Genomic DNA, 19,881 nt, shown 5'->3' with positions numbered 1-19,881 from the left:
TACAGTAAAGTTTTGCTATTCATTCTTTCGACAACATTTAGTTAATTCATTCAAGAAATATATATTGAGCATCTACTGCGTGCCTGGCACCCTGCTATGCGTTTGAGATATAGAAATAAAGACGCTTCTGGCCCACTAAGCGCTTGAGGGAGATGGGCATGTAAGTGAACAGTGCTATAATGTGCTGTGGGAGCATAGCAAAAGAGATCATCAATTCTGTTTGGAGAATTCGGGAGGCCTCAAAGAGGAGGTGAGACTTCAGTGTCCTAAATTTGATCACAAGGAAGTTAGAATTATCCTCTCAATTGCTGTGGAGTAAGTGGAGTGGAACAGATGGCAGGGGAATTATTAAACTCTGAAAGAAATTTTCCTGGGACCTAAATTATTCACTGGTTGTCTGGTGGGCCTAAAATCTAAATCACCTAGACAAGAGTTTAAAGATAAATGGGAGGAATATTACTCAGCCATAAAAAGAAACAAAATTGAGTTATTTGTAGTGAGGTGGATGGACCTAGAGTCTGTCATACAGAGTGACGTAAGTCAGAAAGAGAAAAACAAATACCGTATGCTAACACATATATATGGAATCTAAAAAAAAAAAAAAAGGTACTGATGAACCTAGTTGCAGGGCAGGAATAAAGAGGTAGACGTAGAGAATGGACTTGATGACATGGGGTGGGAGGGCGAAGCTGGGGCGAAGTGAGAGTAGCATTGACATATACACTACCGAATGTAAAACAGTTGGTTGCTGGGAAGCAGCAGCATAGCACCGGGAGATCGGCTTGGTGCTTTGCGATGACCTAGAGGGGTGGGATAAGGATGGGAGGGAGGCTCAAGAGGGAGGGGATATGGGGACATGTGTATGCATATGGCTGATTCGCTTTGTTGTGCAACAGAAACTAACATGGTATTGTGAAGCGATTATACTCCAATAAAGATCTATTTAAAAAAAGATAAATGGGATATGTTATCATGGGATAATTCAGCAAGATTATCCTTACTTTCCTCTCAATAGACATGGTATGAGAGCTTCCCTGGTGGCGCAGTGGTTACGAATCCGCCTGCCAATGCAGGGGACACGGGTTCGAGTCCTGGTCTGGGAAGATCCCACATGCTTCAGAGTAACTAAGCCTGTGCGCCACAACTACTGAGCCTGTGCTCTAGAGCCCGCGAGCCACAACTACTCAGCCCGCATGCTACAACTACTGAAGCCCGCGTGCCTAGAGCCCGTGCTCCGCAGGAAGAGAAGCCACCACGATGAGAAACCTGTGCACCGCAACGAAGAGTTGCCTCCGCTCACCGCAACTAGAGAAAGCCTGCGCAGCAACGAAGACCCAATGCAGCCAAAAACAAATAAAATTAATAAATTTATAAAAAAATAAAATAGAGATGGTACGAAACTTGTCATCAACTTTGACAAAAGGTTTCGTTTGTTTGTAACTGCAAATTCCTCAACATCAGGGGTTGGCTCCCTCACAGGTCTGTGAGCTGCTTGAGGGTAAGGGCCGTGTCCTATCTTCGTATCCTTGGCGTCTATAGACCAAGTCTGGCAAATTAAGTATCGAATAAAGGTTTGAGACTTGACTGTAGGGATGGATGGATAAAATTAAAATTAACATCATCAACCTTGTTACTGGCATCCATCACAGCCACCAAACCGGAGGGCTTAAGACATTCGTTTTAGGATGGCGATCTCCAATGTCACTATTGGACACACTGGACATACGGAAAGCTCTCTCGTTCTAAGTTATCTTGAAGGCGATTGGCAGAAATATTCAGCCCGTAGTGGGGAGCTGTGCTAGCCTGAGTCTCTATGAGACGAGAAAACAAAAAGGAACCCCTCCTCCCGCCACGCCTAACCATCCTTACTAGGCTCCAAAGACATCCCGTTTAACCGCAACGGAAACTCACTTCCGGCCTGACTAGGACGTAAGAAAACTTTGGCTGGAAGCGGCCCCCTCGGAGACATAATAGTAGGGAGTCACCGTGCAGACGCTCCTCCAGCACTAGAAATCAAGATCTCCTTTCCCCTACCTCTTCAGGGGTTCGTTTTTTAGCTTATCCAGACACTGAGTGCGGCAGCCCCCGCCCACCATTGGAGACTACATGTCCCATATTGCAGCTCGCCGTCTTCCAAAGAAAACGCCCATACGTCCCAGCATGCAACGCTCCTCATGGGCCTCTAGGAATTTTTTTTCTCTTGTTCCGCCGAAACCGAGCAAAGCATGCTGGGGCTTGTAGTTCTCGCGGCTCCCTTACCTAGGTCCTTCGCGATACTCCGTCCGGTCCCGCCTATTCTCTGCTGCCCTGGACCTTTAGGCTTGTCTTGGCCCGTTTGAAGACCAGGAAGTTGATAAGTCGCGAGGCTCGCTGCTGAGAGACGGTGGCTCGGGTGGGACAGTCGCCAGGGATGGCGGAGCGTAAGGATGGAGCGGGTGTCCGGACTGCTCTCCTGGACGCTGAGCAGAGTCCTGTGGCTGTCGGGCCTCTTTGAGCGGGGAGCTGCCCGGCAGCCCCGGATCATGGAAGAGAAAGCGCTAGAAGTTTATGGTAATTAATTTTACCCAGGGCAACATTTGGTGATATACGTGGAGGCGGGGGTAACGAGGGCCTCACCTGAGGGGTAGGAGTGGAGACTCGGGTTTTTGCCAGATCTCGTCCGGGAGCGTAGGAAGCTTTTTCTCCGGAGTCCTAAGTCACGCGGGCTTGTGGGTCTTTCTAGGACACAGGCTCTTGCTAAACCCGGGGCAAGCCGAGCCTGGAGGTCTCAAACGCTTCATTTCCCTTGTCTGCCCCCACGTTCTAGTGGCCATCTCAAGACTTATGGGCAGAGCAAGCGTCTAGGGTGCTTGGTTAGGAAGCAAAGCTGGCCTGATTGCCCTACTTGAGCCTCCTTCCTTCCTAACCCCTGGACACACACTCCTTTCGCCGCCGAGGGTACTGCTGGGTGACTGCCGAGTTGGGGACTGGCCCAAGGTCACAGCCACTCTCTTCTGCTGCAGAGGCCGTAGGCAGAGGTCCCCGAGAGCCCGGCCTTGAACTTATAGTTCTTTAACACACCCAAGCCTGAAGTGCAAAAAAGAATACACACACATTGAGTTATATATATGTATAATGTATATTATATATATGCACACACACACATATTCTCTATTCAACCCCTGGAACCATCTTCATCGTACAGATGAGGAGATAAAGGTTTAGAGTGGTTAAACAACTACCTGGAGGCCACTCAGCCAGTAAAGAAACAGCAAAAACCAAAACTGTTGTCTTCTGATTCCAAACTTAGTGCGCTTTTCATCACTTCATAATTGCTTTATGATTTGCCTTTTTTGGACTTATTAGTATTGTTTTTGAAAACTAAAACGACTGGATCTAATGAGCGTTCAAAGATTCCTGCTGACGGAGGGTAAAAGTATAACCACAAGAATACAGATAATGCAGGTAAGGATTATAGACCCGTAGAAAGAAGCCAGGGATGTTAAAGACCTTCAGAGTTAATCTGGTTTACCTCTTGCTAGGGGCAGGACTTAAACCCAGTCAGGTGACAAGTGTGAGTAGAATGATCTCCACAAAGCAGTAGGCAGAGGTCCCCAAGAGCCCGGCCTTGAACTTATAGTTCTTTAACACACCCAAGCCTGGAGTGCAAAAAAAATACACACACAGTGGGTTATATATGTATAATATATATTATACATATATGCACACACACTTATATTCTCTATTCAACCCCTGGAACCATGTTCATTGTACAGGTAGGGTTTGTGGTTAAAGGTGGAGGGAGGTGTGGTCAAAAATTGTTTTACATACCAGGTTGGAATTGGATCCTGAAAGTTTAAATGTAAATGAAGAATTTAATATCAGTGCAGAGCCAGTAGAAGAATTTTAGTCAAGGGAGCAATGTGAGGAGAGCAACATTGCTTTCTTTCTAAAGAAATAAATGCAAATCACTAGAAAAGTAGAGAAGTTGAATAAGGCGTGAGATTTAATTTCAGAGTTATTTAACATATAAACAATATAATGCAGCTTGTATATATATATGAGTCTTACAGGGAAAAGGCCTAGGATGAAGGGGAAAAAATTCCTTTTCAAAAAAACCTGTTTCCCTGAGCCCCGTGTTTCACAGCTTTGTGAAGCCTCTTTTTCCTGCCTCCCTTTTCTAATCAAGTGATAAGCTCAGGAGTTGCTGGGGAGAAGATAGAGTTTGATTGATTTATTTTTCCCAGCTGAATTTCTGATTACAGGGGTGCTGTGAGTAATAGAACAAAACCTCAGGCTTGAGAACATCAAGCCCATCCCATGTGAACTCCCTCTGCTTTTTTCTACCTCACTATTTCTCTTATCATTCTCCTTTTCCATCTTTTTCTACAACCTCAGGGTAAGAAGGAAATCTTTTCCTCTCCACTGCCAACCCAGCCTCCCACATCTTTGGTCTTATTCCTTTCTGCTTATTTTACCAGCCTCCTCCCCTCCCCTCCTTGAAATTTCAGTGTCTCTTCCTCTATTTTTTTTTTTTCCTTCCTCTATTTGATCCTTCCCCTTGGGCTATAAAACATACTCAAGTTTCCCTTATCCTTGGCATTGTTCTAGCTTTTTCTAAACGCACTGTCCTCCTTTTGCTCTTCCCTCCTTCCCTGTCAAAGCCCTAGGATTACATTTGCAGTTCCTTCTCACTTCCCCTTTTGCAAGCTGGCCTCTGCCTTTACCTCTCTGCTGAAAGTGCTTTCTTACAGGTGACCTTCTGAGACCTGCTTTAGCTTTCGTTAACCTGCATTTTTCTGCAGCTTTTTTTTTTTAATTTATTTTTGGCTGTGTTGGGTCTTCGTTGCTGCACGCGGGCATTCTCTAGTTGTGGCGAGTGGGGGCAACTCTTCGTTGTGGTGCGCGGGCTTCTCATTGCGGTGGCTTCTCTTGTTGCGGAGCATAGGCTCTAGGTGAACGGGCTTCAGTAGTTGTGGCACATGGGCTGAGTAGTTGCGGCTCGTGGGTTCTAGAGCACAGGCTCAGTAGTTGTGGTGCATGGGCTTAGTTGCTCCGCAGCATGTGGGATCTTCCCAGACTAGGGATCGAACCTGTGTCCCCTGCATTGGCAGGTGGATTCTTAACCACTGTGCCACCAGGGAAGGCCCTTTTCTGCAGCATTTGATGTTGTTAACCATCCCCTCTTCCCTTTTATGCTGCGTTTTGCTTTTCTCCCTCCTACTGATCCCCAAATTAGGTGCTTCCTACAGATCTATACTTGGTTCTCTTTCCCTTTACATTTGTGATTCTCCAACTGGACTGCACATAAGAATAGCCTGAAGAATAAAGCAGAAACTAACACACCATTGTAAAGCAATTATACTCCAATAAAGATGTTAAAAAAAAAAGAAAAAGAATAGCCTGAAGAATTTTTCTAAGTCTCAATGCCCAGGTCATACTGTGAATCAATTAAATCAGAATCCCTGGTAGGGCTCAGACACCAGCTTTTGTTTTTGTTTTGAAACATTCCTAGTGATTCCACTGTTCAGCCAAGGTTGAAAACTACAGTTCTACTCATTGTTCTTTGTGAATCCCACGAGTTCAACAGCCACTCTAGCCTTGGTTCTCTTAAACCTTATGCCACAGTTCAGTGTTTGCTGGAATGTTCCATTGGTTTGCCCCTTAAGCACCTCAATGATTATATATAAGATTTAACCTGTTTATCTCAGCCCCCACCCAAATTTCTTCCTTTGTTCTCTCTTCTTTTTTTTTTTAATTCTATCTTTGTTCTCACAGGCTCTTAGATTTACAATCTTAGTCATCTTCCTTTTCTTCCTTTCCTTGTCTTCTACATCCAAATAGTTGTCAGATTCTGTTGATTCTGCCTCTGAAATTACTTCTTCGTCTTTCCCCTCCTCTCTATTGCTATGGTCATGTCCCTGTTTTAGGCCCAGATTTTTCAGCTGGTATCCCTGGCTCTGCTCTTTAGTTCTGAGTCTACCAGCTGCCAGTGTAATGCTGTCCATGTCACTCCCTTGTTTAGAACCTCTTGAGGACGTCCTATTGCCCGTAGCTGACTCTAAAAGACGCTTAATGGGCTGGCCTAAACTCTTAATAACTTCTTCCCTTATGCTGAGTTCCATGCTAACTAAACTTGTTCTTTACTTTCCTTCACCTTAAATGGCAAATATTGAAATGTTACCCATTTTTTTGTTTTTGTTTTTTGTTTGTTGTGGGTTTTTTTTGGCCGTGCAGTGCGGCTTGCCGGATCTTAGTTCCCTGATCAAGGATCAAACCTGGGCCCCTGCAGTGGAAGCATGGAGTCCTAACCACTGGACCGCCAGGAAATTCCCCAAAATGTTACCTATTTTTAAAGGCTTGATTCAGATTCCATTTCCATAAATCCCGATACTGCATTCTCCCAAACTAAGTTATTTTTTCCCTTGAACTTCTATGACACTTTCCCCATTCATGTATTCTATCTGCAAGGTTGGATCCAAGAAACTGGACATGAGGTAGTAATAATCCAAGAAAATGGTTTTCTCAAAAGGACACTAGTAGTGGAAATTTCTGTCAGGAACCTGGGGAGTGGCTATAGTATTTGCTCAAACAAAAAGAAGTCAGTGTTTGGATTAGGACTGGCAAAATTGTTTGTATTTAGAATATTCATGTTTTAAGATAAAACCTTTTCTCTGATGTTTCTTTAGATTTGATTCGAACTATCCGGGACCCAGAGAAACCCAATACTTTAGAAGAACTGGAAGTGGTAACGGAAAGTTGTGTGGAGGTTCAGGAGATAAATGAAGAAGACTATTTGGTTATTATCAGGTTCACGCCAACAGTACCTCATTGCTCTTTGGCGACTCTTATTGGTAAGGTTTTAGATAAAGATATTTATATATTACTTCTGAATTATTCTAGCTGATACTGACCCACAGTAACAATTAACATCATGTATCATACTTTATGGTTTACAGAATATTTTCTGTAGTTCTCACAATTAGCGTATGAGAGAGTCAATATTATCTTCATTTTACAGATGAGGAACCTGAGGCTCAGAGAGTATAAGGGACTTGCTCAGCATCATGTAGGCAGGAAATGATGAAGCTGAGGCTCAGTTCCAGGTCTCCTGACTTTAAGTGTGTTTTTCCTTTAGCTATACCATGCTGCTCCTCTACAATTAATGGAGCCTGAGTGTGGGCCAGCTCCTCTCCTCAGTTCTGGAGATCGGAATGGGTGTTGTCAGACTAGCACTGCTGCCCTCACCATCTTCTCCTTTTAGCTGCTCTCTTGGCTTCTATGTAGCATGGGCAGAAGTCCTGGGTGGGAGGGTATTTTTTCAGGTAGTTTTCTTTTTGAGAGGTTCCATTCCCAATATTTTAGATTAGTTAGCAGTGAGATATACAATAGATATCTTTGAATATATACTTTGTTAAAAAGAAGGCAAAGAAAGTTTATTTCAAACCAAATCTTGATCAGTAGGGAACCAATTAAATAATCAGTGATGGTATATATTAACAATGGAATACTCTGCAGCTATAAAAAAGAATGAAGAAGCTCTCCATATACTAATATGGAAAAATCTCTATGACATACTGTTAGGAAATAAAAGCAAGTATAATATTGCTACATTTGTGTAAAGAAAAGCAAAAATATACATTTATATTTGATTGCATATCTATAAAGAAAACATAAGAAGTGAATAGCTAAGATGGGGGTGGGCATTAGTGATGGTGGGAACTGGTCAGATGGGGGATAGGGTGGCAGGAAGACCTTATACCTTTTTATATTTTTAAGCTTTTGAACGTTGAGAATATATTACCTATTTAAAAATAGACAAATTTATAAAAAGGATTGGAAAGGTAAATATTTTATTATTGTTTCTACTATTGTTGTGAGTTGTCTTTCTCTTTTCGCTTGTTGGACCTGGGATCCCTCAAGTAGTGGTTTCCAGCATATGGGGCACATCTTGAGGGACTAGACCATCTGTGAATCCATAGATACTATTGTGGTTATAAAATTCCAATACTAGAAAAAGCATTCTTGAATGCATATTTATTTTTCATCATTGGACAGTTTCTGAATCAACAGATATCAAAAACAGGTTTCAAAAAGTAATATTTATATTGTGTTTCTTAAATTATAAAAGTAACATGTTTGTTGGCAATAATTTTGAAATTCCACAAAAGTATAAAGAAGAAAATTAAAAAAATTTGTCATTAGAATGTGTGCTCTAGGCTAAAATTCCAGCTCTGTCAGCTCTGTCACTTTGTGGTCTTGGGCAAGTTACTTAACCTTTCTGAGCCTATTTCCTTATCTGTAAAATAGTGATAATAATGGTAACTACTGAGTTGTAAGGGTTAAGTAATAGAAAGCATGAAGTAGATGAGAAATGTTTTTTAGTTCTCCTTAAATATTATTCTTTAATTATACGGTCAATTATATGGTCATATAATTATATGGTCATCATTTTTGTAACCATTTAGACTACTTCTAGCCTCCTACAATTATAAATAATACTATGATGAACAACTTTATACATAAATATTTTTATTTATCTCTAGTTATTGCTTCAGGATAAATTTCTGTAAGTGGAATTATTGGGTCATATGGTAGAAATATTTTTAAGTCTCTGGGTAAATATTAGCAAGTCACTGGGAATTCCCTGGTGGTCCAGTGATTAGGACTCTGCACTTTCACTGCCAAGGGCACGGGTTCAATCCCTGGTCAGGGAACTAAGATCCCGCAAGCCGCGTGGTATAGCCAAAAAAAAAAAAAAAAGTAGCCCCCCCCCCCAAAAAAAAAAAAAAGTTCATACTCTTTGACCCAGGAATTAAGGAAATAATACCCTAGGAGAAAATAGTAGCATGTACAAAACATATATAGTAAATTTATGATAATAAATCCTGGAAGAAACTATAGTATCGATTAATACTGAAATGATATAAAAATAATGGCATTTCTTATTTCTATTGAAAATGATGAATATAATCAAGGAATCAAAGTGTCTGTGTGAGAGTGGATGAAAAAGCTTGAATGATAAATTGAATTTGCATTATGATTGCACTTATTTTAAAAAACTGTGTTTACGTGGACAAAGATTGAGAGAGCACATGAAATAAAAATAACTGTAAAGGTGTCAAGATTAGATTATGGTTGATATTTCAGATCTGTACACCTCTTGACAGAGTTTTGTCGGTTTTTTGGCCCTTTTGATATGGGTTTCATTTAAGACCATTGGCTTTTTTAAAAAATTAATTTATTTATTACTTATTTTTGGTTGCTTTGGGTCTTTTTGTTGCTGTTCACAGGCTTTCTCTAGTTGTGGTGAGCGGGGGCTACTCTTCGTTGCGGTGCATGGGCTTCTCATTGTGATGGCTTCTCTTGTTGTGGAGCACGGGCTCTAGGTGCGTGGGCTTCAGTAGTTGTGGCATGTGGGATCAGTAGTTGTGGCTTGTGGGTTCTAGAGCGCAGGCTCAGTAGTTGTGGCGCACGGGCTTAGTTGCTCCGTGGCATGTGGAATCTTCCCGGACCAGGGCTCGAACCCGTGTCCCCTGCATTGGCAGGTGGGTTCTTAACCACTGCACCACCAGGGAAGCCCAAGACCATTGGCTTTTGAGAAGGTTGTATGGTAGTGTATCATAGTAATCATGTTCAAGCAACATGACTGGAAAACTCGATGAAGGGAGTCCTCTTTCTGGCTGATGCATTAGGAGGCATTTCCTATGAGCAGGTAGTACTAAGCAGAGAAAGGCACCTGAGTCAGAGTTCCACCCTGACTGCTTAGGTTGTCACCTACTCACTTACCCTGGTATATAATTCCAAAGACAAGGAAGACTCAAAGCCGGTGAGTGGGTAGGGCAGAAAAACCACTTGATAATCTTTTCTGTTGACTTAAACAAGAATGGCTGAAGGCAGGATATGAAGGGCATAGGATTTGGAGTCTAGATTTAGCTTCTAGCTCTGCCACATGTTAGCTATGTGATGTGGAACAAATCACTTATCTTGGTTCCTGGCTGTAAAATGAAAATGATAAAATAGTAATAGCTAACATTTACTGGATACTTATTATGTGTCAACTACTGTTTTAAGCATAACTATGTTTACTCCTCATGTGTAACAACCTTATATATAGTGGTACTCTTATAATACTTGTATAACAGATAAGGAAACTGAAGTTCAGAGAGGTTAAGTAACTTGCCTGGGGTCACACAGCTAGTGTGTAGTGGAGCCACTTTTGAACCCAAATTACCTATCTCAGTTATGCTATACTGCCTATCTTGAGGATACTGATATTCAAGAAAGCGCTTGTGAATTGTAAAACAGTTATTATTTATGGGTAAAATACCTACCAACAGTGACTAGAACACATGAGGATGCTCAAGAAACAAATTAAGGAGACAATGTGGGAGCAGAGGAAGCACAACCCTCCAGATAAGCTTTAAGGCAGTTAGATACTCTAAAGGGAGACCCTTCTTCTTTTTTTTTTTTTAAGGGAGACCCTTCTTAAGGAAATTATATATTTTCTTTAGAATTCCCTAATATTTATTATGGAATTACTGTGTTGTAGACTCTAAGGTAGGCCCAATCTCATTGTAGCTCATCTAATTCTTTTTCCTTCTCTGCAATTTTTCAGATGATTCTGTTAGAAAACCTAGTGGTACTTTAGAAAACCACAAGCAAATTAATTTCATACCTCCCCGAAAGATAGGTAGTCTAACAATTACGTTTTGCTGTGTTATGTTTGGGGTTTTGTTATTGTTGTTTATTTTTAATCAAACCAAAATACTAAGAAAATGTTCCTTATAACGTAACAAGCCCTTATGTATTGATATTAGTTGGGAGAGGAAATAAATTGCTCTAAATAAAAACCTGCAAAGCCAGGAAACTAGAGATTCATTCTGACCCTATTTTTCAAAAACTCATTACTGAAACACTTTCTCTTCGTAATAAGAGCAGTTTGGTTTATCTTCTCTGTCTAGAGGTGTAGACTTAGTTAAAATTGTATGCCTTATTTTATGGTGAGGGAGAAGTGAAACATTGGCACTGAGGCTCTGTTCCAAGCTGACTTTTAATTTCTCTTGGAAGTCTCAACTGGAAAAAAAAATTATTGAACTGTGACTTGGTATTGGGGTGATAAACTGAACTTCAGAGGAGCTTGTTTTAGGGAAACAACTCTATTTGTACCCTACAGGCACAGAGGATTCCAAATTTGAGAGATTGCTTGTGGTCCTTTTTAAGTGGCTCTTACTTGGTTTTAAGTTTTTGTGTGGCCTGACCTGTTGCAGGCATTCAATAAAGTTTAATGAGTGAATTGGCCTTTGATGGAAGGCAAATTGATACAGCAGAAAGGACCTGCGTTTTGCAGTGGTTTCGGGTTCCAGTCCCAACTCTGTCATTTTACTAGCTCTTTGATCTTGGGTAAGTTACATTGTGACCTTGGTTTCATAATTTGTAGAATGGGATTGACAATACCTAGCTCACTGGATTATCATGAGGAATTCGTAAGATGTATCAATATTAAAGTTGCTAGCTAAAGGTGCCAGGCTCAAAGGAGGCCTACATTGGATTGAGCCTAAGCTCTTTTCAGCTGCTGTTTTGTATAGAGACACCTAGACACAGCTGTATGCTTTTTCAAGCACCAATAAGAAGAGATAATTGGGGCTTTTTTTTTCCTCCGCAGGGCTGTGCTTAAGAGTTAAACTTCAGCGGTGTTTACCGTTTAAACATAAGGTAAGGAATGTGTTTTTTGTTGTTGTTTTATAATAGCTTTGTTGAGATTTGATTCACATATCATACAACCACCTATTTAAAGTATAGAATTTAATAGTTTTTGGTATATTCACAAAATTGTGCAGCCATCACTACTATGAATTTTGGAACATTTGCATCATCCCAGTAAAAAACCCATACCAATTAGCAGTCATTCCCCATTTCTCCTAAACCCTCTCCCATCCCTAGGCAACCACTAATGTACTTTTGTCTCTATAGATTTGCCTATTCTGGGTGTTTCATTTAAATGGAATCATATAATATGTGGTCTTTTAAGACTGGCTTCTTTCACTTAGAATAATATTTTCAGAATTCATTCATGTCGTAACATGTATCAGTATTTCATTCTTTGCCTTGCCTTGTACTGTTCTTTTGTGTAGATATGACATTGTATTTATTTGTTTTATAATTTGGTAGACATTTGGGTTGTTTCCATTTTTTGTCTTTGATGAATAATGCTGCTATAAACCTTTGTGTGCAAGTGTTTGTGTGGGCATGTGTTTTCATTTCTTTTCCACCGAGGGCATATGTTTTCCATTTCTTTTCTTCCTGGACTCTATGGTAACTCGATGTTTAACCTTTTGAGGAACTTCCAGGCTGTTTTCCATAGCCACTTCACCCTTTTACATTCCCACCAGCAGCATATGGGGGTTCTGATTTCTCCACATCCTTGCCAACACTTATTATGATAATCTCTTGTTTTCATTATAGCCATCACTAGAATGTGTGAAGTGATATCTAACTGTGGTTTTGATTTGCATTTCCCTGATGGGTGACAATATTCATCCAAAAATTTAAAACCAATTAAGAACCCCTTAAAAAGGGCCACAAGAAACCTCTCAAATTTAGAATCTTCTGTGGACCAAACCAACTGTTTGGTTACCCTGAGGTATAGTTCGCATAGGAATAGCAGGGTAAATGCTTGACTCTTCCCCTTTATTTACCATTTTTCAGAATAATGAGTCGTGCATAATTTTAAGCCAAAGTAAATGAGTATAGAGTGATTTTATACCACTTCCTATGTTGTTTAGAATAAGAGTTAGTGTTATGCCACTGGGGGAATGTATATGGTGTTTTGTCTTTTAAAGAAGACTGGACTAAATGGTCTCTAGGGTCTCTTATAGCCATAATAGGTGATGATTTTTCCCCCTCATGAAAACATTTATCTCAGTAGTAAATAAGTATATGCGAATTAGATCACATGCTCCAATGTTCCCTGAAAAATAGACATATCTTTATCATATAGCATGATTTATTTACCACAAGATTTGCAATAATTTTGTGGGTTTGCCTCAAAAGCTCTGGTTCTTGGAGGTTAGCTGGTTTAAGGGAGTGAGTGCAGCAGGACCAGGAGAGATAGCTTAACCAGTATTGTACTTGAGAATAAATTTATCAAGATAATAGTAGATGAGAAAATGAGGATACTGAAAACTATATATTGTGATCCCATTTTTGTAAAGTACACAATAAAAAGAAACTTCCAGCCTTGGGGGGGGGGAGTGTGTGTGTGTGTGTGTGAAATCTGTTAAATTATGTGGGTATAGAGAAAAACATGGAAGAAAGTACACTAGATTATTAATGTGGCTTTCTTGTAGGGTGGGGCAGGGAGAAAGTTTAGATACTGATTTGGGAGGAAGAGGTAGAGTGCAGGGGATAGATATTGTTGAGTAAAACATGTATGAGATCTCACTTGTATAAAACTGTAGGTTTGCATTCATAAAAAAATAATGAATGGGAATACCCACTGCGGGCCTTCCCCATATGACCAAAATAAAAAATCCTACTAACTTCAGCCTTCATTTTAGAGAAGAATGTGAAGATTTGTCCCAAGTCTTTGATGTTGGAAACAGGATTTGGGCTTTCATCCCTAGACTCTTGAGTCCATTGTACATTCCACCTCACTTATCTTAGAATGCTCTAAATGTTTTGCTTTTAATGTATTTTTTTCCTAGTTGGAAATCTACATTTCTGAAGGAACCCACTCAACAGAGGAAGACAGTAAGTGAATTTTGAACCATTATTAGAAAACAACTTCATGTAGTACTTTATCTTGGGTATTATGTTATTCTGCCAGCCAAGTATCTATTGGGTCATTTTCAAAAAAGAACAAAATCAGCTCTTAGCTTTTCCTTGAGAAGAAAATAATTTTTTAGTGGGACTCTGGGTGAACTAGAGTTAAGCCCTGTGGATATTGACTGGTTTAGGCCAATGGCCACACATCTGTGAAGAATATCCAGCTCTAGGAACTTTAAATTATAAGCTCTAAAGAGCTTGATTCTCTTCTTTGGTGGCAGGATAGAGAGCTGTGTACTTGAAATTGAAATCAAAGGTCCAGCAAGTAAAGCTTTAGGGAATCTTGGGGTAGGTGTTGTCTTCCTGGGTTAATGTATTAAAATGGGAGTAGAGAAGCTTTTTTGTATAAAGGATCTCTAGCCTACAGAGAGAAATAAAGTGGCAGCCACTTAAAAATAACAGAGGTGGGATTTAGGAAAAGCAAAAGTGGAATTACAGGGGATTTTTTTCTCTTTAAGTCTCCCTTTCGAAACTTATGAATAATTAGCCAAAACCTGCGTTAAGTTCTCAAGGAGTTAAGTTCTATTTTAACAAGCTAATAAAAATACTGTCTGTTGCTGTGTATTGACATAGTCCTGCTAACTTTTGCCTGTGTGTCTTGCAGTCAACAAGCAGATAAATGACAAAGAGCGAGTGGCAGCTGCGATGGAGAACCCCAACTTACGGGAAATCGTGGAACAGTGTGTCCTTGAACCTGACTAATAGCTGTTTTAAGAGCCACTGAACTGGAATCATTTGATATATTTGTTTAAATTCTTTGTAAAATGTAAAAGACTCATGTTTAATACGTAGGTGATTTGTACCTCAGTGCAGTTTTTTAAAGGATGATTTCCAAGCAAGATTTAATTATAAGGTAGTACCTAGTTTGTTCAGTGTTTAACATTCTCAGGATTTGTAAGACTTAAATGATCAGACAGAAAAATATTTTCTAGTAATTATGTGTCAGATGAGTTGCTATTTTTCTGATGCCCATTCTGATACAACTGCTTTTCACATCAAATATTTACTGTGCCCAAATATATTCAGTTTAAATCATTACTCTGTAAATAAATAAAACAGAGATGATTCTTGTACACACCTTAGAATGTTTTTATTTAATTGTAAATTTTAGTGTAAATGTTAACACTAGAAGATATTTCCAAAGCTTTATTTTCTGATTATCATGTAGAATCAGAGATAGGAGAACCAAAAAGAACCCTTAATATCAGGCCTGGGCCCTGACTTCCTTCAAGAAGAGTCCTGGACCCATTTATAGATAAGGAACAAATGTGAAGAGGGCCAGGTGACATATATAGTTTTGAAGATCAAGAAGTCCCCAAAGAAATTTTGATTAAACCATCTAAATTAATGGGTTCTTCTTTACTTGTACTTTGTTCAGTTTGTTTTAGGGGACAGTGGTCATTTGAAGTGTAACAGGGTATGTTAGGAAGCTTCCGAGGTGCCCCCCCCCAATGATCCTTGATTCCTGATATTCGTGCCCTTGTAGTTTCCTTCCATATTGAACCAGAACTAGTTGCCATGACTAAAAAAGAATCAGAGGTGACAGTGTGTGATTTCTGAGGCTAGATCGTAAGAGTTGTTACTGCTTTCACCTTGTGATCACTTGAGTTGCTCGTTCTGCAGGAATCCAGCTGCCATGTCCTAAGAACACTCAGACAGCCCTGTGGACAATTCCACATGGAGAGGAATTGAGGCATTCCACCAACAACGAGCACCAATTTGCATACCATGTGAGGGAACCACGTTGGAAGCCATTCTGCAGCCTCAGTCAGGCTGACATCTTGACTGGAACCTCACTAGACCCTGAGCCAGAAGCCACTCCCTAATTCCTGACGCAGAGAAGCTGTGAGTGATAATAAATGTTTATTGTTTACACCACTAAGTTTTGATGTAATTTGCCATGTAGCAGTAAGTAACTAATACACAAGTTGTTAGAATAGCACTCTTCTGCCTCAAATTTAATTGAGGATTCTAAGGGGAAAACATGAGAACTTGTTCCATGGCTCTTGAACCCCTTTATCCACTTCAAGAATATGAGTTTTGAGAGAACAGAGAGGATTTGGTAAGAAGATTGATGAAGAGATTTCTTTGGTTAAAGCTGTTGCTATGCTGAGTTCCAACCCCCATCTTGGTGAAAGGGTGAGGAAATGACACCTCCTACCACTATCTGCTGAGGGGAATTTCAAGGGGACAACTCAGAGAGTTTGGAAATGTGTCCTCTGCAGTTGGGAGACCCAGAAAAGTGGTGCCTGACTCAGGCCTGAGAAAGCAAGCAGAAGTGGGCTGAAGGCTGGGGCCTGACTCCTGTCCAGGAAGTCTAGAGGGTGAGAGAAAGGCAAGGCTAACTACCTTGATGACAGAGCCCTGGGATGCACAAATGTTTCTCGTGGACCATGCTGTGGGGTCATATTTGACATTGTTCAACAAGCCATCAGCAGGGCCAAGGAGACCTCAGAGAAAGTGTCTGGAGGTGTACTGCCTGGTGCCCAGGGACTGAGCAGAGAAGACAGCAAGTGAGCAGCCAGGATGGAGATGCTTCTCCCAGGGTCAAGGGGCACAGCGGGAACGCCTGGTAAGCGTACGAAAGTGCCAACCTAAGAGAAAGAGCCAGCTCTAATCGTCAGGCAGAGAGAGCACAAAGCCAAGCAGCTAAGTAAGAACTGTCCCATCTCTGGTGCTCCTCCCTCCCTCAGCTCCCACAGTGGCGAAGTTGAAGAGGGGGAAAGAAGAGAGAGCAGAGGACCCCATCCCATGGCTCCGCTGGAGGTTTCAAGCCTGAAGCAAGCTCAAGTTAGGAAAGAGTTGATGCCAAGTTTGTAGTTCTAACTATTAGATGTGACTAGATAATTCAGTGCAATGAGATTGTATGGTTAAAAGTGACAAGATGACTTAATCTGACAGAAATCATGTGTCTGCCCAAGTCTTCACCCATGGGCAGAGGAAGATCATGCCTTCTCAACAAAGTTTCGAAGGATTAGTGGGGGACAAAAATAAAATCAATTCTTACACAACATACTGGTTATAGAAGTCCTATTAAAACCATCTTGGGGGCTTCCCTGGTGGCGCAGTGGTTAAGAATCCTCCTGCCAATGCAGGGAACATGGGTTCAAGCCCTGGTCCAGGAAGATCCCACATGCCGCGGAGCAGCTGAGCCCGGGTGCCACAACTACTGAGCCTGCCCTCTAGAGCCCGCGTACCACAACTACTAAGCCGACGTGCCACAACTACTGAAGCCCGCGCACCCAGAGCCCGTGCTCCACAACAAGAGAACCCACCACAATGAGAAGCCTGCGCACCACAACAAAGAGAAGCCCCCGCTTGCCGCAACTAGAGAAAGCCCGCGCGCAGCAACGAAGACCCAACACAGCCAAAAATAAATAAAAAATAAATAAATTTAAAAAAACCCAAAACCATCTTGGCTTCTGCTGAGGCTCTGCACTGTGGGAATATCCCAGCAGAGCTTCATCATCCCCGTGATCTTCCTCTCTTGAGAAAAACCACTAACATTGTGGCATTGGAGCACCAGCTTTGTGGCAGTGTCACTGTCGATTCTTAATCTTTTGCTGTGAAAGTTCTCATTGGCTCCTCTCTTTCTTCCCAGATCTTTAAAAATTGGTTATCCAGCATACATAAATAGATCCAGAAGTAATAAAATATTGCCAATTTTTAGTCATCATTGTAATCACTTCTTTCTAAATTACAAATCCACTGGAAAGGTCCTTAGGACCAGCCCTAAGTTTCCCCCTTCATGGAAGTCTGCCATCCAGGGCAAGAGCTAATAGTACCTGGTGAACACCCTGTCCCATATTCTCCCACCCAGTGCACACGTGCACACACAAATGCTTTTTGACCAGCTGTCTGCCTCTAAAAATACGACAAGCATCATCTGAGTGGGCTCTGAGGCTCACAGACCAGGGTCAAATACACATTGATCCCCAAATACTGACCGTTTCTCATCCCTGGAGCCTTATCTAGGGCTTAAAGAGTAGGGCTGTCTTTATATCTTCTAATGAGACCCTGATACATGAAACTCTCATTGCCAGTTTCAGGTGGCTGGAGTCGACTGAAGTCAGAGATCCCTAGTGTATGCTCTTACCAACTCAAGCACTTACTCACTGGCACTGTCACCAACAGATATTTAGTGAGCACTTTTTTGTTTGTTTTGTTTTGTTTATTTATTTATTTATGGCTGCGTTGGGTCTTCGTTGCTGCACACGGGCTTCCTCTAGTTGCGGTGAGCAGGGGCTATTCCTCATTGTGGTGCACGGGCTTCTCATTGTGGTGGCTTCTCTTGTTGCAGGGCACGGGCTCTAGGCACACGGGCTTCAGTAGTTGCGGCACATGGGCTCAATAGTTGTGGCTCGTGGGCTCTAGAGAGCAGGCTCAGGAGTTGAAGCGCACGGGCTTAGTTGCTCCGTGGCATGTGGGATCTTCCCAGACCAGGGATTGAACCCGTGTCCCCTGCATTGGCAGGCGGATTCTTAACCACTGCACCAGGGAAGTCCTAGTGAGCACTTTTTAAGTATCTGGCACTTAGGTGCTAAGGATACAAAGATGGATCAGCCACTGTCTGTCCTCCTTCAGTTCATGCTTACCAACCTCTGCCTTCAGCCCCCTCTTCCCTGCAGGCAGTGAGTGATGCAGGCTGTCCCATCTAGTGTCTGAGCTTGTCCTAGCCAGGCGGACGTGGAGGCTGGTCAACCAGAACCAAAGACAAAATCGTCCCTTAAGGGACTGTCTGGTGAGGAAAGCAGTGATGGTACAACCAGAAATGGGTCACTGCTGCAGGCACCCCCATCCTGCTGGCCCTGCTGCTCTTCGAAGTTAGCTGTAACTGCTGTACTCTCTGCTACTGTCAGAATGATATCTCTTCTATCCCTGCTATTTTGTGTGACTCACTCCAGCTGCAAAGTCCTAGATGGGGTCTCTAATGGACTGATCCCAAGTCCCATGTCCATGTCCTGGCTGCCAGGGAGGCAGGAGAAAGGAGTATCTGGCCTGTATGAGGAGTCCGTCTATCTCCCAGCAAGACTTACATGGTAGGAATTGCTCAAATACATCAGGAGGGTTAATGGAGTCTGATGACTAATGTCCACTACATTAATATTATATTTAAATGAATTTGTACTTTATCAACCACAACAGCATCTACATACAAGTGAAAACTGGAGGTCCATAAATGCACAAAATGTGTTTGCTGGCAGGGTCAGCAAATTTTTTCAGAGAAGGGCCAGATAGTAAAATTTCAAGCGTTGCATCTCTGTTGCAACTATTCAACCCTGCTTTTGTAGCACAAAAAGCAGCCATGACAGTATGTAAATGAGTATAGCTGTGTTCCAATAAAACTTTATTTATGGACACAGAGTTGAATTTCTTATAATTTTTACGTCGTGAAATATTCTTTTGATTTTTTTCAATCACTTAAAAATATAAAAACCATCCTTAGCTTGTGGGTTGTACAAAAACAAGCATTGGGCTGAATTTGGCCTGTGGGTCATTTGCCAGCTCCTGATCTGTAGGGATGATTCTTAACCTTTTTGGAAGGTCTCAGACCTCTTTAAAAATTTTATAAAAGACATGGAATGGACCCTTTCGCTAGAGGAAAAAGGCACTCACATGAAACTTTGCAAGTGATTCCAGCACTTTCATGGATTTGCTAAGGAGTAAATAATCCTGGTCTCTAAATCATGCTAGCTGAACCCTTGGGCTCCCATTCCTTTAAGAACTCCTCAGAGCCCAGGGGTTCACAGCCTTGGTTGGGAGTCACTATGTACTTAAGCAATCAGAAGCTTTCTCAGCTCCACTGTGGAGCAACTGCTGTGTGACACAAACCGCAGATGTCTCCAGCAGGATACAGTTAACTGTAATTAGGGGAGGACTATCTATTAGGAAGGGGAAGGATTGCTGTAATAGTGGCCTTGCATTCATAGCCCAGTTGGTGTCTCTCATGTGTTGATACAACGACAGAAAACAAGCCAGTGAACCGTGACGGATGAACCTCATCACTGACACAGCACTACTAGAAACACTATTTTTTAAGCTGCAGGTGGGTGCTGAATATCTGTTATTTTTTAC

At 41.6% G+C, this 19,881-nt stretch overlaps 1 protein-coding gene across 2 annotated transcripts; it reads left to right on the top strand.

Annotated features, from left to right (window-relative positions):
- Window positions 1–2,258: 2,258 nt before the first annotated feature.
- Window positions 2,259–15,679, top strand: CIAO2A (cytosolic iron-sulfur assembly component 2A). Of its 2 annotated transcripts, none has more exons than XM_068553358.1 (5): window positions 2,259–2,550; window positions 6,669–6,833; window positions 11,645–11,694; window positions 13,686–13,731; window positions 15,430–15,679. In XM_068553358.1, the coding sequence occupies exons 1-5, from the start codon at window positions 2,427–2,429 to the stop codon at window positions 15,630–15,632; spliced, it is 588 nt and encodes a 195-aa protein (XP_068409459.1). In that variant the 5' UTR covers window positions 2,259–2,426; the 3' UTR covers window positions 15,633–15,679. The 2 variants fall into 2 exon arrangements, with proteins under 2 accessions (XP_068409459.1, XP_068409450.1); XM_068553349.1 differs by having other exon boundaries at window positions 2,266–2,550; window positions 14,411–15,679.
- The last annotated feature ends 4,202 nt before the right edge of the window (window positions 15,680–19,881 follow it).

The sequence above is a fragment of the Eschrichtius robustus genome, chromosome 1 (genome assembly GCF_028021215.1).
Source record: "Eschrichtius robustus isolate mEscRob2 chromosome 1, mEscRob2.pri, whole genome shotgun sequence".
NCBI lineage: Eukaryota > Metazoa > Chordata > Mammalia > Artiodactyla > Eschrichtiidae > Eschrichtius > Eschrichtius robustus.
The sequence above is the reverse complement of the archived record's forward strand: the minus strand, read 5'-3'. Positions and strand labels throughout refer to the sequence as shown.